Source organism: Scatophagus argus, chromosome 15, assembly GCF_020382885.2.
Source record: "Scatophagus argus isolate fScaArg1 chromosome 15, fScaArg1.pri, whole genome shotgun sequence".
Classification (NCBI taxonomy): domain Eukaryota; kingdom Metazoa; phylum Chordata; class Actinopteri; family Scatophagidae; genus Scatophagus; species Scatophagus argus.
In genome coordinates, this window is record NC_058507.1 from 12,251,967 (window position 1) to 12,270,561 (window position 18,595).

Genomic DNA, 18,595 nt, shown 5'->3' on the forward strand with positions numbered 1-18,595 from the left:
TCTGTTATATTTCTGAGTTTGGCCTCATAACAAACTTGATTTAAGGAGTACAGCCGTATTTTTATTTTTTTTTTTTTGTATTGCAAATATCTGTCGAGCCCACACCCATGTGTCCAAAGCTTGATGAGCATTTGACATCACGATTAAAACCTGAATATTATTGTTTTTAAATAGAAATGTGACTGGTAACAAAAAGCTAAAAAATTTAAAATAATTAAAAGTTGGATATTTGCGTAGATGCAGATATACAGTATAGAAGAATAAATAACATTTAGGATAAAGGATATTTTGTGGGATTCAAGCGGTTATAAAGAGGGACACTGTCAAAAGCACGAAGCATCATTCCTGTTGAGTATATTCTCTTTGACAATCGATACGGAGAGAGAATTCATAACATTGTGCTGCAGATTTCCTCCTCAGCAGAGCTAAGAATCAGCTCAAGACAGTCAGCCAAAGAGAAGAGCGGACAGTCTGTGAAGAAAGAGGTGTTTTTCATCTGTTAGTCATTCCACCTGGTACTGTGAGGTGACGCAGCCCTGTGTTTTCTTTCCCATTACTGAACAGTTTACACATTTGTGCTTCCATCCTCCTCCTTTCAAATCAAAGCTGTTTCCAAACATCTCTACATTCATTTATGTGCAATTACAAGGCTGAATATTGGGATAGTCCTTATATTGAACCATATATATACACATTCAGTTGTGTGTATTATCTGATATACACAAATCATGGTAACAAAATAAATATTTGCATTCCATGGAAACATTCACTCACATACAATAGACTGTGACATGAGCCGATAAATCAAATGATTGTAGTGATTAAGTGAGCATTATATGTGTGTATCGACATTACAGATGTGCAAAATCATTACAACTCAATAAGGAGTGGCATGACCACAACTTTAGTATGTATATACAAACCGACATGGAAGCTACATGTTTCTGGGATTACACATTTTTCCTTTTCTTTCCCACTGTGACAGTGGTTCAACACTGTAAACAGTGTGAAGAGCCTTTGCCAAATGGCTGAGGTGTTTGTAGGCCTGGGCTCCTTCCAGGGAAAAACACAGGGGCCTGAAAAAAAAAAAAGGAGGCTCCATGTCTCCACCTGTGGTCGGTCTCAGTCACTGCATGGTCAGCCATATCCAGCAGCCCCACAGAAGCTGTTTCATGTGCAGCAGGTAGACAGCCAAAGCAGCCTCCAGCTCCTCACACACTCGCTGTGGGCGCCGGCGGTCCGTGCAGTACATGGCCACGCCCAGGCACGACATCAGCAGGAAGAGGCAAGTGAACAGGGCAAGGTGGGGGCGGGAAGCCGTCGTCTCATAGGCTAGAAACAGAAAACCGAAACCACTTTTTAACAGGTTTGGTTTGTAAATGAGCATTTCAGCTGTCGAATGCACAGATCTTTCTCTCTTTGCTCTGGACCCAACAAATGACCTCAAGAAGCAAGTTTTGGTGGAGGATTTCATGTGATTACATACAGTGCACTGCCACACTGTCACACAAACTGTGCTGTCTGTGTTGTTAACAAGGGGGTGAAACTGAGAGGCTTAGCTCTGTTTTGCATGGCAGGCAACAAAATGACTCAGGAGTGCTTAACTTAACAATGAACCTAAATCCCCTTTCTTGATGATTTTCCCCACACACAGTGGACATTTTTTTCTTTTTAATAAAAAAGTGTATTGTTGTTGTCACTCTCTCATGCACATTAATATAGTGATTCTCTCACACAGACTTACCACCTAAACAGTCACAGTAAGGAATGTCTGTGAAGCCGACAGAAAAGAGGTCAGTCAGTGGACAAGCGCCAACCTCTGTGATGTGCAGCAGCTACCACCGGGCTGCTATACCCTCATAGACTCCACTATCTCTCTGGAACAGACTCCATGGTGCCTTATTTGCATGCATAATTAATTATGAAATAGTAAATCACTTGCTAATGTTTGGAAGTCTCTTGGCATTGCATTATTTTTAAAGAGCAGCAAATCCCCCAAGGACAATAGTTTACGATGCAATCTCCGGATGTTTTAATGCATTTTGTTCTTTGCCTTTACTGCTGAGTGCTAAGTGTACAATGCTGTTAAATACGGATTTAATGTCCTCTTGTTCTCTCTTGTTGTATGAACATATTTGATTGTCTGTGTCTGAGCAGGCAGGGCTTGTTGCAAACTGTTTGTCCGTGCTCTCACCATGTACTGTGGTCTCTGGCTCCCTGAACCGAACCCTCCGTTCGCCTTTTCGTCTGTGGCTGAGCTCTGTATCTGACCCATAGATGGGACTTGGCCTCTTTAGAATGGAGGTGGGGACTTTGCTGTTGGTTATCTGCATTAGATAAAGTTTAGGATACCCATAAAAAATCCAAGAACATTTGAGAGACTGGCGGCAAACAGCTGGAAGGCACAATTCCTTTGCAAATAATCTGTTCATATCCAGAGCAGCACCGCTGAAGACGCCTGCAAGTGTTGTCAACGCTACCTTAGGTTTTGATGCGTCCTCCTGTTGGTGGTGGATGTCCTTTCTGTGGCGGACCTCTGAGTGTTTCTCCCGGTGGGAATGAGGAAGACAGTCGACAGTTGAGTCCCTGATGGACTCTGCAGCAGCAAAGCGTTTAGACAGTGCAGACACACACTGACCCAGGGAGTCTAGAAAGAGAACCATGACCATACATGAAAAGTGAGCTAGTGCTGCTTCGCACTGGAGTCTTCAGTCTGTTCTAAAGACAGACAACGAGGTGAGGTTGAACATACAAATTTAAACATGCAAATGTGTTGGAGAGAAGACACCAGTGTTTACTCTGTCAGCACTGCGCAGAGAACAGCTTAGTAGGTTAAAGTTACAAGTCACTTTTCCTAGTGTGTTTTGCAAAAAAAAAGAAAAAAAGAATACATTTCAGAACATAGCCCCACTGAACGTTTAATTTTACTTGATCTCATCATTACCTTTGCCCAGAGATTAAGACGAGTGTCAATCTCACAAATGCTCTATTGCATGAATGGGCAAAAATTCCCTCAGAAACACAGAATCTTGTGGAAAAGCTTCCCAGAAGAGTGAAAGCTGTTGCATCTGCAAAGCTGTCTGCGTATTTAGAATGAGATGTCATTAAAGTCCCTTAGTTTAATAGTCCCAACACTTTTGTCTACATAGCGTAGTTTGTTTAGTCCCAGTTTAAAAGCTTTGCCACTACCACAACACAACATACTATTGTACAACTACAGCTGAAAAGCTATAAGCCAACTTCCAAACGCGTGTAACAGTTTGTTGGCTGAGGGAGGGTGACTGGTATCCAGGGGACAAAGCTCTAATCAGTTAAAGCGTCTCACTGTGGGTCAAAGAGGAATTCTCTGTGTACAATACAAAATAAAAGGTCAAAGAAAGTGCACAGAGACCGATGTGCTTTCCGATCTGCAACAACAACTACAACCGCTCTGTGACCCTGCAGTATTTCACCATTTCCCCAAACACATTTAAGACCACCTGAGGTGAACAACACTGACTGTTGTAAATCTTTGTCTGTGTATGCTGTACACTCCTGTCTTTGTGTAGCAGGCCAGGTTTAGCACCACCGCCTCTGAAAGCTGACTCAACAACAAAACCCTTATCTACGTACTACTTTTAATGCCACAGCAGTCTTCACAGAAATGCAGAGTTCAGAAATGGGCAGAGAGTGTTGCTCCTTCTTAATGCAAGCCAAGCATACATCCTGTACAGCAAAAGAGTGCGTCAGAAAGCCATTTGTTCTTTTTTGATTCGCATAAAAGCACTCCCGTGTCCGACATGGCTGAAAATGTTTATTAATTCAACATTTTCATGAGTTAACACGGTTTGAGGGCAAACTGAATTGCTTTAAGCCATGTCCTCAGTGTACAGCGTGCCCTCTAAAGCAGAGAGAAGAATGTGCTCTTGAGATTACCATCGCTGTTCAGCTACTGTTATGCCATGTGTCAGACTAAATGTTAACACGGTTAAATTGTATACTGAAAGAGAGAGGTGTCACAGCATCATGCAATCACATTTGTTTTTCACTGTCTGGTAATCTACATAGGGTAAGTGCCTTTGTGGTGACATCGTGTCAGGATGACAGCAGTGTTTACTGTGTCAGTCATAGCAGGCGAGTGCTCACCTGAATATTCAGTCTTGCCGATCTCAGCATAGACGGTGGCCATAAGCTCCAGGCTTCTGGCTGTAATTGGGTGGTCATTACCAAAGGCCCTCTGGTGGATCTTTGTAGCCTGAAAGATGAATGAACATCCAGAATTAGAGGAAGTTACTTAGACCTTTCACTTAAGTAAAAGCAGTAATACCACAGGGTAGAAATACAAGCACAAGCAACAAGTAAAAGTCCTTCTTTTAAAATTTTAAACACACAAAACTTTTAACATTAAAATAGAGCAAAGTGCTTATTATACAGAATGACCCATTTCAGAATAATATATATGATATCAGTGGTTTATAATTAGGGATGCATTAATGTGTTAATCACCTGAGGTGTGGCTAATTTCATTTACTTCATATACTGTTGGGTAATAATTTATTAAATAATATAGGTTTTATATTAATTATCTGAATCCGCAAAGTAAATAGTGACTGATGTTGTCAAATAAATCTAGTGGATTAAAATGTTCAGCATTGGCTTCCAAAATGCAGCATAGTAGAAGCATAACTTAGCATTAAATGTACTTGATGATTATTGCACTTAAGCAAATGTACTTGATGAAATTGACATACCTTGCCGCTGTATTCCAGAGCAAGATGAGGTCTGCAAGGAAGGGGCAAAAAAAAAGACAATGGCACCATCAAACTACCACTATTTTTTCTTTGGCACTGGAGTAAAACATTTTGTACCTACTGAAAACAGAAGCAGTTTCATAAAAACAGAATTGTCTAATGAAATCTACCTCTGCACATTCTTCTTCCATTAAATCACAAATATTTTCAAAAACAACAACAGGGCCTGGTCAAACCTAGTGACCCACGCTGCGTTGTCGGGTGAGGGTATCTGTTTCAGTGGAGCACAGCAGCAAGACAAATCTAAACAGGCATGTGCTGTGATTAGACACAGAGCAGCGCTACATGTGCTCAGGCGCCCTCATGGAGGAAGTGGAAACGTTCTGTTTCTGCCAGCACTGACTGCCCCTTTCTATTCTCCAGGGTGAATTACAGAAGGCATGGCGCTTACAGGTTGGTTTACTGACTTGTGCCCTTCCACCACTGTTTTGCTTAGTGCTAAGCTACTCGAACTTGATGCGGCACACCAAGGATCTGCCAGCTGCTCTGCTCATATCTGCCCCGGAAAGTCAGCCAAGGACATTCATCACCCTCACACCCTCACGTGTGCCTATAGATGTAGGGCAAGCTCTGTTTAGTGTGACAGATGTCAGCTTCGCTGTTCAAAACCCACACTTCCCTTCAATTAGTAATAGCCAGGTGTCAGTTTGCACTGCTTTAGAAGGTCCTTTTCAGGGGACATCTGATAGGCAAAGACAAAAAAGCACTTCACAGGCCCAAAGGACTTCGAACGACATCGGTGAAAGAATCAGGAAGATTTACAACTTCCTGTTGACAAGAAAGAAAACTGGGGCTTAGGGCTATGGTGGAGGTTTGCAGGAAAAGAGTAAAGAGCAGCAATTACTGCTTAGCGAGAAACCCAGGCCTCTATGTACAGTCATGCACAATCAGTACCATCTCATTTAAGTTTAACCACTGTATGCTCCTTGCATTAATGAAGCACTGAGACCAGCCCTCGGCCGAGCAACCCTTCCACCCCCTGTCACCCTCTCTGGCAATCAGGTTAAATGGCCTAATCCAAACAATGACAACAGAGGCATAGAAAATGGGTACATGCTGTGGTGCTTAACAAAGTACCCCTGCAACAGGAGCCACCAGATCCAGTTAAGGTGTTCCTCCTGTAACACTCACGTAGAGTGTGGTGTCTCTTTTCCCCACATCTACAGGGAAATTCAACTCTTGCTGAAAAGACTCAGAGCTGGACTTTACCTAGATTGAAAAATTTCCATTCCAGAAAGGACGAACGTGTGTACGTGCAAGTGGACACGGATGTGCGTCCATTTTCCGCAAGAGTACAAAAGTGAGAGCATCAATGTCTCTCCTGACCTTTTATACATGACAAATATCTGTGAAAGGTTAATAAAAACAAAGATAAAAGTCATTAATTCCTTTAGGTAGGTCACACAAATCTACCTTTGAAAGTCCATTATTCATTTCAGTGATCTTGGAATAAATTATTTATCTCAAGATTATTTCAGTCTAATCTTAAAAGCTAAGGTGAGGGTTTTACTTGATGAACAAATGATGCTTGAAGCTGCTGCTCCTGCAATAACACTGACAAATGCAAACGCATTATTTGCTTTGTTACCATTGAATCAACACCATTTTCACTTCCGCTTTTTGATTTAATGAAAGCCCAAATGCGACAGAAATATGTACATAAATATGTGTATTATACAAACAGTATTTTACTCATGTACAATACTGATGATAAAACTGTCTACTGTATTAAAACCATCTTTACACAAGTGAGTTAGCTGATGAGACCACTTTAACTCACAGAACATGTGATGACCCATTAATTATGGCAAAACAGAAGCTTCGGCAGGTCAAAGTTTTACCTACTGTTTGCTCATGATGCAGAGCTGGGCCAGCCGCTCAAGGTGCTGTGCCTGGGAGGCCTGCTCCGAAAGCTCCTCTGGGGTTGTCCATCCTGCAGAGCCCAGCGTAGCCTCCTCCTGAGGCCCTGTTACACACACACAGGGCATGGAATCACAGTCAGCCTGTCAATAAGCTCAGTATTTTCTTCTCCTTGTCTGTCTGTCCCTCTCTCCTTGCTGTCCTTTGTTCTCTTTACCTCTCTAACACTTCACAGAGTTTGAAAAAACAAAGCCTAAAAATGCCTGGCTGTCTGGCACTGCTGTCGACCTTAAGCCTGAACAGCAGAGTGGAGCCAACTGAGGACTGGAGACACAAGAGCAGAGATAAGAGCAGGATAGAGTGGATAAGGGAGTCAAACAACACACTAGCCACGCCCACTGGGACACACGCACACACACGGTGACAAACCACAAACATACAGTCTGTACTGTACACAACACACACTTACAATGGTAGCGGTGGTAATGACTTTGGCATCAAATCCATGCCACAAGCAAGTGCAAATATATCTTTACAACAGGATTTCAGTGACAAAACCCCCAAAATGACAATTATGTCAGCTCTCAGTGCAGAAATACCGAGAGGGATGTGTGTGAAAAGAGTGAAAGAAAGCCTGTGAGCTGCTGCTATAGTGCCAGCTCTGCCCCAGGAGAAGTCCAACATTCAATCTGAGTGAGTGCTGAATCAGAGGCTTCAGTGTTGTATAGCGACACACAGCCCCTAATGAGCGAACGGTGGCCATTTGTCTTCTACTGTGTCTGTGCCCCATCTCCTCGACTGTGCACAGCACGCTACACTGCACTGCTGCCTCAGCAGCAGACAGAGAGGAAGAGGCAGGCGTCTGGAGCAGCAGCAGGTGATGAATGGGCGGCCTTGAACAGACTGTGCCCACTTAATCCTCAACCAGGTATATTTTAAACAAGGATGGACTTTAAAACGGGACGTCATTTCATATTGGCTTAGTGAGTCAACAGAAGCATGAGTCAAACAGAGCTTTGGGGATGTTGAATAAAAACACTCTGTCACAATCTATTTATTGTTTGCAGGTCAGTTTGGAGATGCAGGTCACACATAAGTCCTGTTGGAAAGCTTTCATGATTTCCTAACCTGGTGATAAAGTTTAAATACAGGGTTAGAGTTATTTCAGCTGTTGTGAGCAGTGAATCCAACCAAAGTAAATATTCATCACTGTTCATTTATTTTTTGAAAACTTACTTCTCATTGCATGCTGAATTATGTGCTTAATTGTTAAGAAAATTCACACTTTCACATGTTGAGTTGACATGCACGCTGACTTAACTGGAATCACATCATTTAAAAGTGCAGAACAAAAAAACTCCATTTGGCTTATAATTAGAGGGAGACCAGATGACAATTTTTTCCAGCAAGCTGTGGAAATTATAGGAAAAGGGATGACCAAAAAACATGTTTAAGAACAGAGCAAGTCAAAGCCGATGACATACCATATGATCATATGCTGCACGATATGCATGCAATACCATATATGCACTTTCAGTGTGTTCCCCGAGGTACTCATCGATAGCTCAGGGTGAAAAGTACTTGCCTGTGCTGCCCTGAAGAGCTGTGAGCTCGATCAATGCCACCTCATAGAACATTTTTTCAGCCTGGATGAACTGGAGGGCCTTCCCATCTGTTTATATGGGTCAAGGATCAGTTTCAGTTGTCACCAGGATTGGTCAGTTGTTGAAGTTAGAAACAGCCTCATTGCCCTGCTTGACACTGTTTTTCTTTTCCATCTCTCTTGAGGTCTGGATTTTGCACTGTGGATTTCAACTACTGTGTCCGTGTCATTGTTCTTGTGTTTGTGGTTTTGTGCCGTATCATAAACGGTGTGAGTGTGATGCAAAACTAGTTTCAAATGCTGAATCACAGTGTAGATATGTCTGATTACACCTCAACTCATCATCTCGTGTTAAATTTCAATTTTAATGTCTGATTTTAACTTTTGTTTCGTGCCATCCTTTTGATTAATCTCAATGCCAGTTTTGTTTCCATGAAAAGACGCTCTATAAAAAGCATCCTAAAAATAGAGCCTTTGTCAAAAACATTCTGCGCGTTCAGGGTCCATCCCACTGTAAAACGACACCGCTGATGCTTGTCAGGTGAATTTAAAGACCAATGGGACTAGGAATGCTTAAAATAAACACAGTCCAGCCTGACTAAATGTCCTACTTAACTCCAGATCTCTCACGTATAAAACATTATAAATTTTATTCAGGATATCACTGTGGTGAGACTACTTGCCAGTTATGCGTTAATATATCTCACATAAGGCTAAATATATGCTGCTTTTATAATGATCCTGGAAAGATGGACAATCACAGACTTTCACAGAACAATCATGCTTGGTACTGAAAACCACAACAGCTGGTTTCCTTCATTTTGTCAGCAGAAGAATAAAGGAAAACCATGATGTGGTTCCATTAAAATCCTATAGCACATGTGGCTCTCAGCAAAAGGAAAAGACAGTTACCTGGCAGAGAGATAAAAAATTAAAAGTGCTTCTTGCTGATGAGCTCCACAAGATACCAGAAAAGGAGATGGATGGTGAAGGGTGGATGTTGGAAGGCTATTAGTGCATGTACATCTGAATAATTTAATACACAGTACAGTAAATGATCACAGAGCAACCTGTCATGAAAAAAAAACTGCATTTTATATTATTACATGCGTTATCACAATTTTGTTTCAATGTTTTGAACAATATCTTGAAGGAATGTCACAGGATGATTAGAAATGCAGTATTCCGGCCCGAGCTCCTGTGAGTCACCTGGGAATGAGGTGAGTATGAGGCTGACCATCTGGGAGGGAGGATTAGGGAGGACAGCCACAACGAAAGGTCAGAGCACTACTTCTGTCTGATATTTTTAGCCTGGCTGGACCACAACAACACCACAACAGGAACCTCACACAATCCTCTCTGGGGAACATGTGCTCCACTTTACTCTTTCTCACACTCACACACAACCTCCCCTGAATTGGTAATTGGGGTGCACTCTAAAGCTCGACAAGAACTTGCATTAACACTGGCACCTTCGAAGGCACATCTGATCACACGTGCCACATAACTCTGCTAAGCATGCATGGAACTTAACTCATAAAGTACACTATTGACTCCAGCCAGTAGGAATGTGAGGTTTCCTCTAGAATTACGGATCAAGTAATCAAATATGACTAAATGGCAAGCTCCCTGCCACTATTAATTACTACTTGTTATGTACTGCATACAATTTCTTATCTGATATCCTCCTTTATTTGACATTACACTAAAGTCAAATTGTCTGGGTCAGCATACTTTCCAAGAACCACGTATGAGTAAACTCTCAGCAGCCAAAAGAGCTTTTGGCTTCGGACAAAGGTCTATTGTGGATAACTGCCAACAGTGATAATAGTACCCCAAGCCTTAAGCGGTCACGGCACTGCCACTATCACTATCAGTTGCACCTAATACAGTATATTTGCTTGGAATAAAGCCAGTGCTCTGGGCACGAGATTGAGATACTTCAAATATGTGAAGTCAGCTTTGTTTTCCAATGGAAATTCTGTGTGTTAAACATTTGCTTGAAACTACAACATTCCCACATCCTCTCCCACTTTGAGCACACTGACCCTTCACCTTGCTCCCTAGAGTCCTACATTGCAAAGACCACTTTAGTAGTGTTTCAGCTCTTAAAATGCTCTTGAAAACTACCGAGAAAAAAAAAAGGATGAAGCAAGACTTGGAGACTTTTAGAAACTCTGCACACTAGTCTCCACTGCTGACCAAGTAAGCGCTGTATGATGCAGTTACATTGTCAAGGCTGTAACTTTACACGAAATGTAAAACAGTGTAACGTGGTAACTCTACTATGCATTAAAGGACACAATGCCATTATTATTGATGATGTTATGTAATAATGTCCTGTATGTCAAAAGACTTAACCCTGTCATGGTAGACGACCCTCTTAAGTAGACATCTTTACATGCTGAGAGGGGGCCTACTGCCAGCTACCGACAAAGTCAAGCTTAGCAAATGGACCTATTCTGGAAAATAGAGAGTGAGGGGTAGAGTCTTACTGAGGTAGATAACCTGAGCTCGCAAGTTAAGTGTTGGAGTGTCTCAGTAACAGGGAGAAGAGCCACGGAGGTAATATATCCTGAAAAGTAACACCTCTCTGTTATCTCTTTGTCCTATACTGATATAGTTTATAGAAGCAGTGAAGTGGCAATGCACAGACTAGTCACCACAGATACAGGTTAATTAGTGCTCTCCCACTCTGTTGTGTCGAGATAAGAGCCTACAAATCCTCTTATGAGACAGAGACACAGCCTGAGCTACACACAATATGTATGGCATTCTGGGACAAATGTGTTATTATGAACTTGCCCAAAGACATCCACTCATCCCCCTCAGTTTACACTGCCTTCTATAAAGGGCCTGCATCTTCCATTGTGCACAAATTTGCCATGGCTTCCACCACTGACAATCCATTACACCTTCACAGAGATAAAAAAAAAAACTAGTTAGCCTGCCTAACACTGACAATCCGAAAAGGATGGTGAAAGTGACAGAGTGACTTTCACTGAGTTAGTAAAGGATACAGTTCTTTTCAGTGATGAAGAGTTCTGCGATCTGCGAAACACAGAAAAACAACCAAAGGATATGGTTAAGCATTAAATAATTTATTTTCAACATTATTCCCGAGTTGTGTGTGTGCATGATGTCACAGGCTGTCAAAATGAGTCATTTTTCTCTGCTTGCAAGATGATTGGTCTGGTCAACATCGTGCCACGCGTTCCAAAGTTCTGGAGTAAAGGCTTTGTTTAGACATCAGGGACATTCCTTCAGGCACTACTAAACAGAACTGAAACTGCAGCTTTGTCTTTGTGCAAGTATGTAATCTGCAGGGACTTTAGCCTGGCTACATAGTGCCAAAACACTGCCTGCACACAATGGGACAGACTGGAACTAGATATTAAAGTGTTTTTAGGCATGTGAGCTGTCTAATGTCACAATATTAGAGCTGTGTCCTTATTTAACAGCATGCACAATATCAGTTCTTCTGAGACTAAAATTATCTTACAGTGTCAAAACAGGGACGCATGATGTACTGTTAAATTTGACATTGGTGTCAGTGATACCAAGGTTGAATGTGTCCCGTGTGCTGTGGTGGGTGCTAATGCTCTGAAGGAGCAGTGATGCAGCTGTGCAAATATATGGTACAGCACATTTTGGAGATGGATGTAGTGAATACACACTCAAATGCTGATGTATGTGTGCAAGTGAAAGAAAGGGAGAGAGACACACAGATGTTAAGAGTATCTGTGTGTGTGTGTGTGTGTTCTGGCATGTTGCTCACCTGGTGTAGGCAGTTGGGCAGAGAGGTGAAGCTCTGCACATGGGTCAGTCCCAGCAGGCAGCTGAGGAAGCAGTGGAGGGCGGCCTGGTACTCCCCCTGCTGCTGGAGCTGCTGTCCCAGCTCAAACAGGCCCTCCCTCCCCCCGTTCAGCATCCCCAGTCCCAGCCAGAGCCAGCGCTGCCTCCCATCAGAGCTCCACCGGCCGAGGACGAACGTTCTTCTTCTCGACACTCCACTGAAGCACCACAGGTAGAAAGAAACAGCCCCACACAGAGTGAAAGATATAGAAGAAAAAAAAATGTGGCTGCTCACATAAACACAGACAGAGAGGTGCCAGAGGAGAGGAGTGATCTGCACAGCTTCCACTGAGTCTCGTACGAGCACAGCAAGTCAAGGACAGGTGTTAAGGAGCAGGCTGAGGGAGCTCCGGCGACTCACACAGAAAAGATCCCTTCCCCTCCCCTCCCTGGCTGCACCAGGAAAGGAGGACAGAGGAAGTGGGAGAATATTTCCTGCTTGAGTGGCAGAGCTCTTAACCAATCCCTGCTCTGCTTGTGAGCAGTAGCTCCACCAGTGTGTTTAGCACATTCTCTCTCTCTCTCTCCAATCTTTGAAAAGGAAGATTGTTGTAGGTGTGGAGGATGACAGCCAGATATTGTGTACACACGGTAAATGTAGTATATAATAAAATGTAATTTTGACTTTAATTTAACTGACCCGTAATTCTGACCCGTAATTTTCATGGAGCATTATGTATATCTATAATGTGTGAGTCTTACTGCCCGACTTATGATTTATACATGAGGATGCATAAGAACTGAGCATCAACAAGCAAACTAGGATAAATGCTGTGTGAGCATGTTTCATGTTGCCACAGAGAAATCAAGCTTTGGTAAACTCTATAAAGCAGATTGCTGATGCAAACACAGGGTCATTAGAAGCAGTAAATGTACTGTATCAGAGATAGAGAAAGCTGTCCTCACTATCCAAACAAGGACAACAAATATTTATTCAGAAGGAGTTCCTCCTCCGGATGTTTGCTTACCTCTCTTCGCACTCTGCTAATCAACATTAATGTGAGGCCAATCTCTCCCTGAGGAGAGGACAGAGGTAGGGAGGCAGCACCTGATCCAAGGATGATCCAGAGGATCATGAATGGGTCTTGACTTTGAGAGCAGCACTCCTCCCCACCTGCTCTCCATTTGGGCACAAGTGTGGTGGCTGGAGGAAATGAATGGGGTAACACAAAGCAAATGGGTAGAGTCAGTTTCCATTAGCGTCCGATGCACCTAGCTAAGCAAGATGGGATTTTAATGGTTGTGAATGTCAGTGGAAGGGGGATAAAAGAGCTTTAAACTTGCCCTGGCAGGTCAGACTCAGGGAAGTGTGAACTGTGCTCATTTTGGACTAACAGCATCTAGAGCAGCAGTGGGATGTGATTATGCTGATGCAGGGGCACTTTATCTCCTCCACACAGAGAACCAGGGAAGGCAGACAGGTGATTCAGCTCACTTTACTGCGGTGTCAATAGTGTTGAGTGAGAATGCAGCGAGAAAGTAAGCAAAGCTTCTGACGGGACTGAGCTGAAGGGCCACTGGCTGACTCAGTCCTAATTGAAAAAGACTGGGCTCCATCTCCTCATTACAGACCAGTCAAGCTGAACAGACACACATCAGCTGTGAGAAGGCGGTACTGGATGTTCTTGTCTTCATGTTAACAACATTTGACAATACCCACGCAACAGGAAACCCACCCAAGCAGGACTGTAACTCTGTCAAGCTAAAAAAAAAATGAGGCATGGTACGGCAATATGACAGTATGTATTTGAAGAAATTATTGCACTGGTTATGTTGAGGGGTAAGTAACATGGGAATTACTCGTGTTTGCTCCTGAGGTACTTCTACTTACTCTAAAAAAATAGCTTTCTTATTTATTCTGGTTTGTATATATGACATCAAACATGAATAAAAAAAATATATATAAAGTTAGAAAAAAGCAGAAGGAAAGCAGTAAAATGTTACATTGAGTATATAAACAAATTACTGTTGGTGTACAGCTTGATCAAACTTGAACCAATACCTTAAATTTTAAAGCAGGTACTGTTTTCGTGTCAGGGAATCCACCACAGGGTTATCAGACACCTGTGACTGAACCACACATCCTTCAAACATGTAAGACCTGATACTGCAAATGTTAATTTTTCCAGTGAAGAAGAACACTTTCTAAAAATTACTATTAACAGAATATGTAAAATGTAAAACCTCATGAAACAAAATAAAACACTACTGCATTCATACAGGTCTACAGGCCAGTCATACAGGTTAATAAAAAACTGCATAATGCATCACACTTTCAAAATGTGAACAAATAAATTTGAATTTAGGTAGCTCTTTGCTCAAAGATCAATTTCAACTTGAGTGGTAATATTCAACTATGACTGTCACTGCAGCTCATTTAAGTTTACATTTATTTTAAAGCTAATGTAATCAGCTAATATGATGTTTTATAAAAGTCCACAGAGAAGCCATGTTTGCATACCACAGAATGGAGACCTGTTCAACATTGGTGAAGTTTTACCAAACCACTATTTGGTTTTCTAACACAACAATCGATGCCCAGAAGATTGACTAATTTGACTTACTGGCACCACAAATCTGTAGGTCATTTGCTCACAACCCGCTTTAAGCATCTTTTTGCAAATATGTTGGCATTTTGACAAAGATATTGACTGATGTTCACTATTCTACAGTGCAAGAATGGAAATCTACCTGTAACTGGGATATTGATTGTCTGTCTTGTGGAGTTGGTAAACAAATGCATCAGTCTGATCAGCGAACACAAGGGAAGCCAATACAACCAACTAATGTAAATGAATGGTGAGCAGTCCCTCCAACAGAATGCAGAGTCAAATAAAACCGGGACTTCTCCACAGATATAAATCTACCATCAGCAGGTCATTGCAATGCAGTAAACCTCAATATATTCAATTAGTGCTAATGCTTTGTGTAATCAACATTTACACTGTTCTGACACGAGCACAACTTCAGCTCGTGTAAAAATCAGACTATACAAATGTAACTATAACAAAATTTTGCAGTCTTTGTTTTATTCTGAAAATCTCCACAGCTCCAGTTCTGCAGACTCTGACTGTGCGGATATTTACCATGAGGTCATAAATCTTAAATGATTTCATAAACCATTTGTTAGAATAATGCATTTTTGCATTGTCCAGCAGGTTCGCAGAGGCACACTGCCTCTCTTTTGTCCTCGTGTCATTTCTCGATGCTGCGCACGGCCCTACATCAGCATATACTATTTATATTTCTTGCATTGTACACATACAACCACTCCATGCAATTTTGTTGGAGCCTAGAGGCCTGTGGTATGGAATATTTTACTCACTGTGAGTGACATCAGCCAAGTCCCTCACTACACTATGCCAACTCCAATGTTGTGAGAAGATCAAGTACTCTTTCTGATATCAGGCATCATAGAGATCCTGCAGGCCTGAATCTATGGACATAAACGTTGCAAAAAATACCACATGCTCTGTTACAGATATGAAACCTTGTAGCCTTGTTCATATATACACTATGTACTGTGTGACTGCACTCTTGATTTTGGAGCCTCTAGTCTTGGCCTACTGTTTAAACCCTCCACTCTCCTTACTGTGCAGCTTCATCCCTCTAAGATTCAGGCTCTGGCAGTTTAATAGCCTTGGATCTGACACCCCCAGCTACTGAAAGGCAGTTTATGACCTCCATGTAATCAGCAGTAAATGCTGCCACCATCTGTCTCTTTTTACTCAATTATCTGACCCAGTGACTTTTACTGACAAACACTGTCCAGGTAAACACAGTAACGCAAATCCCCCACCTAAGATTATGACACATCTATATATCATCTCACACTCTTTATGATTTCTTTTACGTCAGTTCATATTCCTGCAGTACCACTGCAGTAGGTGACCACTGTCCCTCAGCTGTGAGTAGAAAATTCGACTTTGAATCAGCATAGCTCCTGTACCATTACAGATGTGGAGGCATTATTGCATGAATCCTAATTACTGTTTCATTGTGAAAAGGTCACATACAGTATAGTTCACACTCAGCACGACTAACGTTGTGCAGCAAGAGCTTCATTTAAACGTCCCTAATGAAAACAGCCACTTAACACTTAACTTTCGATTCATCAGAGTATGTTGAAATCACTTAATTGAGAACTGCTGATTAAAGGGAATGCCTCATATCTCACACAGCACCTCTGCTGGGCTCATCATCTTTTGCTCCACTCTTGCACCCCCCAGTGGCCCAGTGGTGAACTGTCTGAAATACTCAGGACACTTTTTTCAAAAAAGCTTTGCAGCACAGGGTGGAGCAATGCATGTCTGTGCAGTTAAAGAGACGTCTCATTTACATACATTTTAATGTCAGTCACCACTCCAATAGGATTTTTTTGTAGGTAAACTGCAATAAACAAGTCTAGTAAAGCAGCACAAACAGTAGTAAACAGAGGCTGGATGTTGCAGAATTAAATTCTGCTGATCTGGAAGAAGCACATACTACAGTGTAAGCAAAACACTAATATATAAAGATATGACTGTTTGATAAATGCTTCTCCAGGCAGACATAACCTATTTCACACTGCTTTTCACTGTATGGTCATACTGCACAGACTCATTACAAGCAGCACCTGGGTCTTTTGTTTGCTATTTCTCCACAGGAGAAAGGGACATCATAAGAAAATCAAGGAAAAAATATATATTACTGCAACCACAGAAAAAAGAGCATTAAACAACAAATAACACATCAGATTTTAGGAAGCAAATATCATACACAGCAACTCAAGGAGGTTGCCATGTCAACTGGGATCAGCCTACCAGGTCTATGGTCTATCTAGTTGTGGAATAGGTCACTTGGTTAAAGTCTGTGATGAATTCAACAGACTGCATGCCACCTGTCAATCAGGCTCAAGAGTTAACAAGACACCTGCAGCCTCGCTGGTCCCATTGCTGCTCGTCATTTCATCATTTTCATTCTCCAGTGTTCTCCCCTCTTCCTGTGTAATCATGCAGGTGTGGGCCACTCCATCAAAGCCGTCGCATTTGGTTGCTTTCTCCCCTTCAGGGTGTCTGAGTGGAACAATAATGATGAGATCTGGGAGACTTTCATGACAACAACAAAGCCCAGTGATTTTTTTTTTTTTTTTTTTTTAATTTAAGACAAAAACAGATTGCTTCAGTCGACACAGCACCCCAGGACTGCCGAGTTTCTAAAGCTGATTCTGAGGTGAAAGGAACAAAAACAAAAACAATAAGACTATAGCCACATTAAATGTACTCACTTTCCTCCACTAGGAGTCTAAATTGAGCCATAAACACTCACACTGACGGTCACAACAGAGCTACCGTGGGATACTGCATTAAAATGTGTCATTACTGAAAAGCTGTTCATGTTCATAACAACACACTTAAGCTGGTTTCCAAAATAAGTGCAAATAATGAAACAATTTTGGATGACACCTGCTCAATAATGATAAATGCATATTATAGGGAGTCAGTTGCAAGGGGTATTAAGCTTTAAAGCAACTATCAACAAACCACAGGGAATGTCTGGAAATCCCAGCAAGTCTTCAACAACAGTCTGATTAAATATATCTTTTAAAATGTTTTGACACTGTAGTCTTTTTGCTGTGTATGCAGCATAAGCATGAACCATCAAAACACATAATTTTAGACAATTTATTTTGTTTCTATTCAAGATAACAGAGTGGCTCCAGGGACAGAAAAGGATGTAAGTCTACCACTTTCGTCCAGAAATATCCCAATGACTACTGGATAGATTGCAATGAAAAATAAATGAATGCCACTGGTGAACCTCTGACCCAGCTGCTAGTGCCATCATCAGGTCATCATCATCATTGTTGATTTTTTACATTCATGTTTCTGTCAGGATGAACAGTAATGACCGTGGATATCCCCTGATCCTTTATCTAGCCTCATCATCAGGTCAAACTTTCAATTTCCATTACTTCGCTTTATGACCCAATACAGCATCAGCTGTAGTTTGTGCTTTGCACTCATAAGCAACTGTTGATTGCTAACACAAATAAACTTACATGGTGATCGTGGTAAATATTATACCTACAAAGCATCAGTATGTAAGCAAGCTGACCTTAGATCTTACCCCAAACGCTGCACCTTTTAGTTAAAATGTGTTTTTACATTTGCAGCCTCTTTTATCTTTGTTGTGACAGCCTTCCTGAAAGAATCACAGACTGCATTACCAGTCCCTAATCTGATAAACTGAGGCTATGTGCAGAGCCTGTTTTCACCTTCAGTTTCTTTACATGTTGCTAAAATTGTAATTCATTGGATACTGGCATTTATCAGAGCAACAAGGTCAAGTCAACCAAAACTATCATGCAAAACTCCTGTTGTTTAATGCAACACTGAGAAAACCTTAAATACATCTGCTCCCCTTGCATGACTTCCTATCATGAAAGACATCTCACAGGTTTAAAGGAATGCCAAAGTTTAGTGTTGTCTCTTCCTACATTCACTGA

At 41.7% G+C, this 18,595-nt stretch overlaps 1 protein-coding gene across 2 annotated transcripts; it reads right to left on the minus strand.

Annotated features, from left to right (window-relative positions):
- Nucleotides 1-4: 4 nt before the first annotated feature.
- On the minus strand, nt 5-12,504 carry c15h14orf180 (chromosome 15 C14orf180 homolog). 2 transcript variants are annotated; one of them, XM_046413328.1, is made up of 9 exons: nt 12,032-12,490; nt 11,274-11,304; nt 8,236-8,322; nt 6,636-6,756; nt 4,731-4,761; nt 4,126-4,234; nt 2,481-2,647; nt 2,195-2,327; nt 5-1,332 (listed from the first exon to the last, which is right to left on the minus strand). In XM_046413328.1, exons 1-9 carry the CDS (start codon nt 12,182-12,184, stop codon nt 1,127-1,129), a joined length of 1,038 nt encoding a protein of 345 aa, XP_046269284.1. In that variant the 5' UTR covers nt 12,185-12,490; the 3' UTR covers nt 5-1,126. The 2 variants fall into 2 exon arrangements, with proteins under 2 accessions (XP_046269284.1, XP_046269285.1); XM_046413329.1 differs by lacking the exon at nt 2,195-2,327 and having other exon boundaries at nt 1,134-1,332; nt 12,032-12,504.
- Between the last annotated feature and the right edge of the window lie 6,091 nt (nt 12,505-18,595).

Bases quoted from the DNA above. Each gene is read 5' to 3' on its own strand.
- c15h14orf180 (XM_046413328.1), bottom strand. From the start codon at position 12,184: ATGCTGAACGGGGGGAGGGAGGGCCTGTTTGAGCTGGGACAGCAGCTC. The intron at 4,235-4,730 runs GTATGTCAATTT...TTCATCTTTCAG, and splicing joins CTCTGGAATACAGCGGCAAG to GCTACAAAGATCCACCAGAG. The intron at 1,333-2,194 runs GTGAGAGCACGG...TTCTGTTTCTAG, and splicing joins GCCAGAGACCACAGTACATG to CCTATGAGACGACGGCTTCC.